This window comes from Calidris pugnax, unplaced genomic scaffold, assembly GCF_001431845.1.
Source record: "Calidris pugnax isolate Ruff unplaced genomic scaffold, ASM143184v1 scaffold70, whole genome shotgun sequence".
Lineage (NCBI taxonomy): Eukaryota > Metazoa > Chordata > Aves > Charadriiformes > Scolopacidae > Calidris > Calidris pugnax.
Window position 1 is genome coordinate 15,779,662 of NW_015090862.1, and position 3,367 is coordinate 15,783,028.

General features: G+C 59.0%; 1 protein-coding gene across 2 annotated transcripts in view; it reads left to right on the forward strand.

Moving 5' to 3' along the window:
- The first annotated feature begins 2,053 nt into the window (after positions 1-2,053).
- Positions 2,054-3,367, forward strand: part of NR2F2 (nuclear receptor subfamily 2 group F member 2) — a 7,677-nt gene continuing 6,363 nt past the window's right edge. Inside the window, exon 1 of one of the 2 annotated variants that reach the window (XM_014944395.1) lies at positions 2,054-2,245. In XM_014944395.1, the coding sequence (XP_014799881.1) occupies positions 2,167-2,245 (79 nt within the window). In that variant the 5' untranslated portion in view covers positions 2,054-2,166. Of the gene's footprint in view, positions 2,246-2,662; positions 3,196-3,367 lie in introns of those variants that run through there. The other variant, XM_014944394.1, reaches the window with a different exon arrangement.

The window sequence follows — 3,367 nt, forward strand, 5'->3', positions numbered from 1 at the left end:
GGGTCTTTAACACCCCAGGTTTCTAAGCAGGACCCTGTCAAGTCCGGGTGCTTTTTTTCCAACTTTCCAATCATCTCAGCACCTGCGGCTTTAGCCACAGATATTATTTCTGCGGCGGGAGGGGGTGGGTGTGCCTGGGGCAACAGGAAAAAAAGTGTGTGTGAGGAGGTGAGTGAGGGGCAATTAATCCTTTCCAGAGTTAGTTGCGCACAGGTCTGTGTGTCCCCCCGTGTCCCCGCACGGTGACCGGCTCGAACGCGAGTGTACACACACACACACACACCCGCGTGTGTTTGCGGAGGAGGAATTGGCTTTTATCAGTCGATTTTAACATGTTTTCTTTATTTATCTCTCCGTCCCTTCGCCTGCTCGAGTGTCCTTTGGCCGTTTGCACCGGGAGGTGAACTCCGAGTCCCCGTTCCGCCGCATTCAGCGGGAAATACGCGGTTCTTCCCGCGTCCTTAGGTCGGTTACCTATTTAGCGGCGCTCCCGCTGTAGCACAGGGCTTGTGTTACCGTGTCACCCGAAAGAAAAACCACCCCAAAATTAAGTTAAAAGGCTCGAGAAGGGCGATGTAGGGGTGCCGCGGAGGTTGCCCGGGGAAAGCCGCGGGTGTCACGCGTGGAGGAGGCTTTTTTTCGGGGTTTTTTCCCCCCACCATCGTGCTGCGGGGACGGGGTCGGACGGTGTCTTGTGTGGAACCGCCGTGCCCTCGGCCGGGAGGAGCGGCCATGCCCCGTTACGCCGCCGCCGACGGGGCATGCCGTGCCATCGGCCGGTGCCGGAGCGCCGGGGACGCCGTGGTGGGAGCCGGGGCGGCCGCAGGTGCCACCGGTCCCGGTCCCGACCCCGCCGGTCAGTCCGGGGCGAGACCGGGGGGGACTCGGGGATGCCGCACCGGCTCCGGTGGGACCCCGGCCGCCGGGACCCCGCGTACCGGCGCAGCGTGACGGGGAGACGGCAGCCGCTCCCCTCCCTAGGCGACGAGGCTGGCTTTTCTTTTTATTCGGTGGAGTTTTACCTCATTTTAGCATCAATTTGATGATTTTTCACCCGCCGCTCCCCCCCCCTATATCACGACCCCCGGGCGGCCGCAGGTGAGGCGGCGGCGCTCCGCTCCCCGCTTCGCCGGGGCTGGCCTTAACCCCTCGCCCCGCCGGCGGTGGCGGCTGGAGGGGGATGGGACACACACACACACACAAGGCACGGCGGGGCATGCTGATACCCCGGTGGTGGCACAGGGACCCCCCCAGCCCACCCCAGCCTGGTTGTGGGATGCTGATACCCCGGTGGTGGCACAGGGACCCCCCCAGCCCACCCCAGCCTGGTTGTGGGATGCTGATACCCCGGTGGTGGCACAGGGACCCCCCCAGCCCACCCCAGCCTGGTTGTGGGATGCTGATACCCCGGTGGTGGCACAGGGACCCCCCCAGCCCACCCCAGCCTGGTTGTGGGATGCTGATACCCCGGTGGTGGCACAGGGACCCCCCCAGCCCACCCCAGCCTGGTTGTGGGATGCTGATACCCCGGTGGTGGCACAGGGACCCCCCCAGCCCACCCCAGCCTGGTTGTGGGATGCTGATACCCCGGTGGTGGCACAGGGACCCCCCCAGCCCACCCCAGCCTGGTTGTGGGATGCTGATACCCCGGTGGTGGCACAGGGACCCCCCCAGCCCACCCCAGCCTGGTTGTGGGATGCTGATACCCCGGTGGTGGCACAGGGACCCCCCCAGCCCACCCCAGCCTGGTTGTGGGATGCTGATACCCCGGTGGTGGCACAGGGACCCCCCCAGCCCACCCCAGCCTGGTTGTGGGATGCTGATACCCCGGTGGTGGCACAGGGACCCCCCCAGCCCACCCCAGCCTGGCTGGCAGCCGCAGGCACATTGCCCGGGGCCGGATCCCCCCCCCCCCCCCCCCCCCCGACACCACCCCCCGAGCCAAAAAGAGGGAGAGAGAGAGAGAGAGAGAAAAAGAGAGCAGCGCCCGGGCGGAGCGGCGGAGAGGAAGAATTAAAGCGAGCGAAGAGAGGGAGGAGAGACAGAGCAGAGAGAGAGAGAGAGAGAGGAGGAAAGAGGAGGAAAAAAAAAAAAAAAAAAAAAAAAGAAAGGCAACCAACCAACCAACCCAACCACCAGCCCACAAAAACAAAGCGATCGCAGTTGATGTTGCTGCTGCAAGCTGGACTTCCAAAAACTACGGCGAGACCGTCCGCTCTCCGCGCCGAGAAAAGTCTCCTCAGCTGTGCGTGTTTTTTTCCGCTGTGTGTGTAATCTTTAACCTTTTATTCATTCTTATTTTGATGGCTTTCCTGAATGGCTGACTGCGAGCTTCCCTGGACCTGGCCCCCAGACACCCGCCTCTCCTCCTTCAACTACTCTGCTGCAGATCAGCTCTAAGAGAGAGAGAGGGAGATCTTTGAAGAGATTTTTTTTTTTTTTTCCTCCTCTCTCTCTCTCTCCATTTGTTTGTTTTGGAATTGATACCAGGAAAAAAAAATGTAACTAGGAAACAGAATACATAACCGCCTGAGGTGATGTACAAGAAGTTTCTTCGCATTCTCTGACTTTTTCCTGGTTAAAACCAGTTTGCCTGGGGATGGGCCAGCTCGGTTTCGGCTTCTCCTGCTTTCCCAGCATTCCACAGACTAACATGAAAAAAAAAAAAAAAAAGACTGCTGTGGCAAAGCTGATCTGAAAAGCAAAGCAAACAAACTTTGAAAATAAAGGGGGAACAGGAAGTTTGGCAACGGTGTCCAATAGATATGGCAATGGTAGTCGGTGCGTGGCGAGACCCCCAGGACGATGTGCCCGGAGCTCAGGGAACGCAGCCTTCGCAAGCCCCGCCGGTGCAGGGACCTCCGGCCGGGGCCCCGCACACCCCTCAGACCCCGGGGCCCGGGGGCCCTCCCAGCACGCCAGCCCAGACCAACCCGCCAAGCCAGCAGAACCAAGGAGACAAACAGCAGCAGCAGCAGCACATTGAATGTGTGGTTTGTGGGGACAAGTCTAGTGGCAAACATTATGGCCAGTTTACCTGCGAGGGTTGCAAGAGTTTCTTCAAGCGGAGTGTAAGGAGGAATCTCAGCTACACTTGTCGTGCCAACAGGAACTGTCCCATTGACCAGCACCACCGCAATCAGTGTCAGTACTGCCGCCTCAAAAAATGCCTCAAAGTTGGCATGAGACGGGAAGGTATTGGGATTTCATTTGTTTTGCAATTTTTTTTTCACTCGCTGCGTTTTTGGGTTTTGGTTTTTAGTTTCCTTTTATTATTATTATGATTATTATTTTTAACTTCCCTCCCCAAACCCCAAACCAAATCAGAACCTTTCCTCTCCCCCCCCTTTCCCTCCTTCCTTCCCTC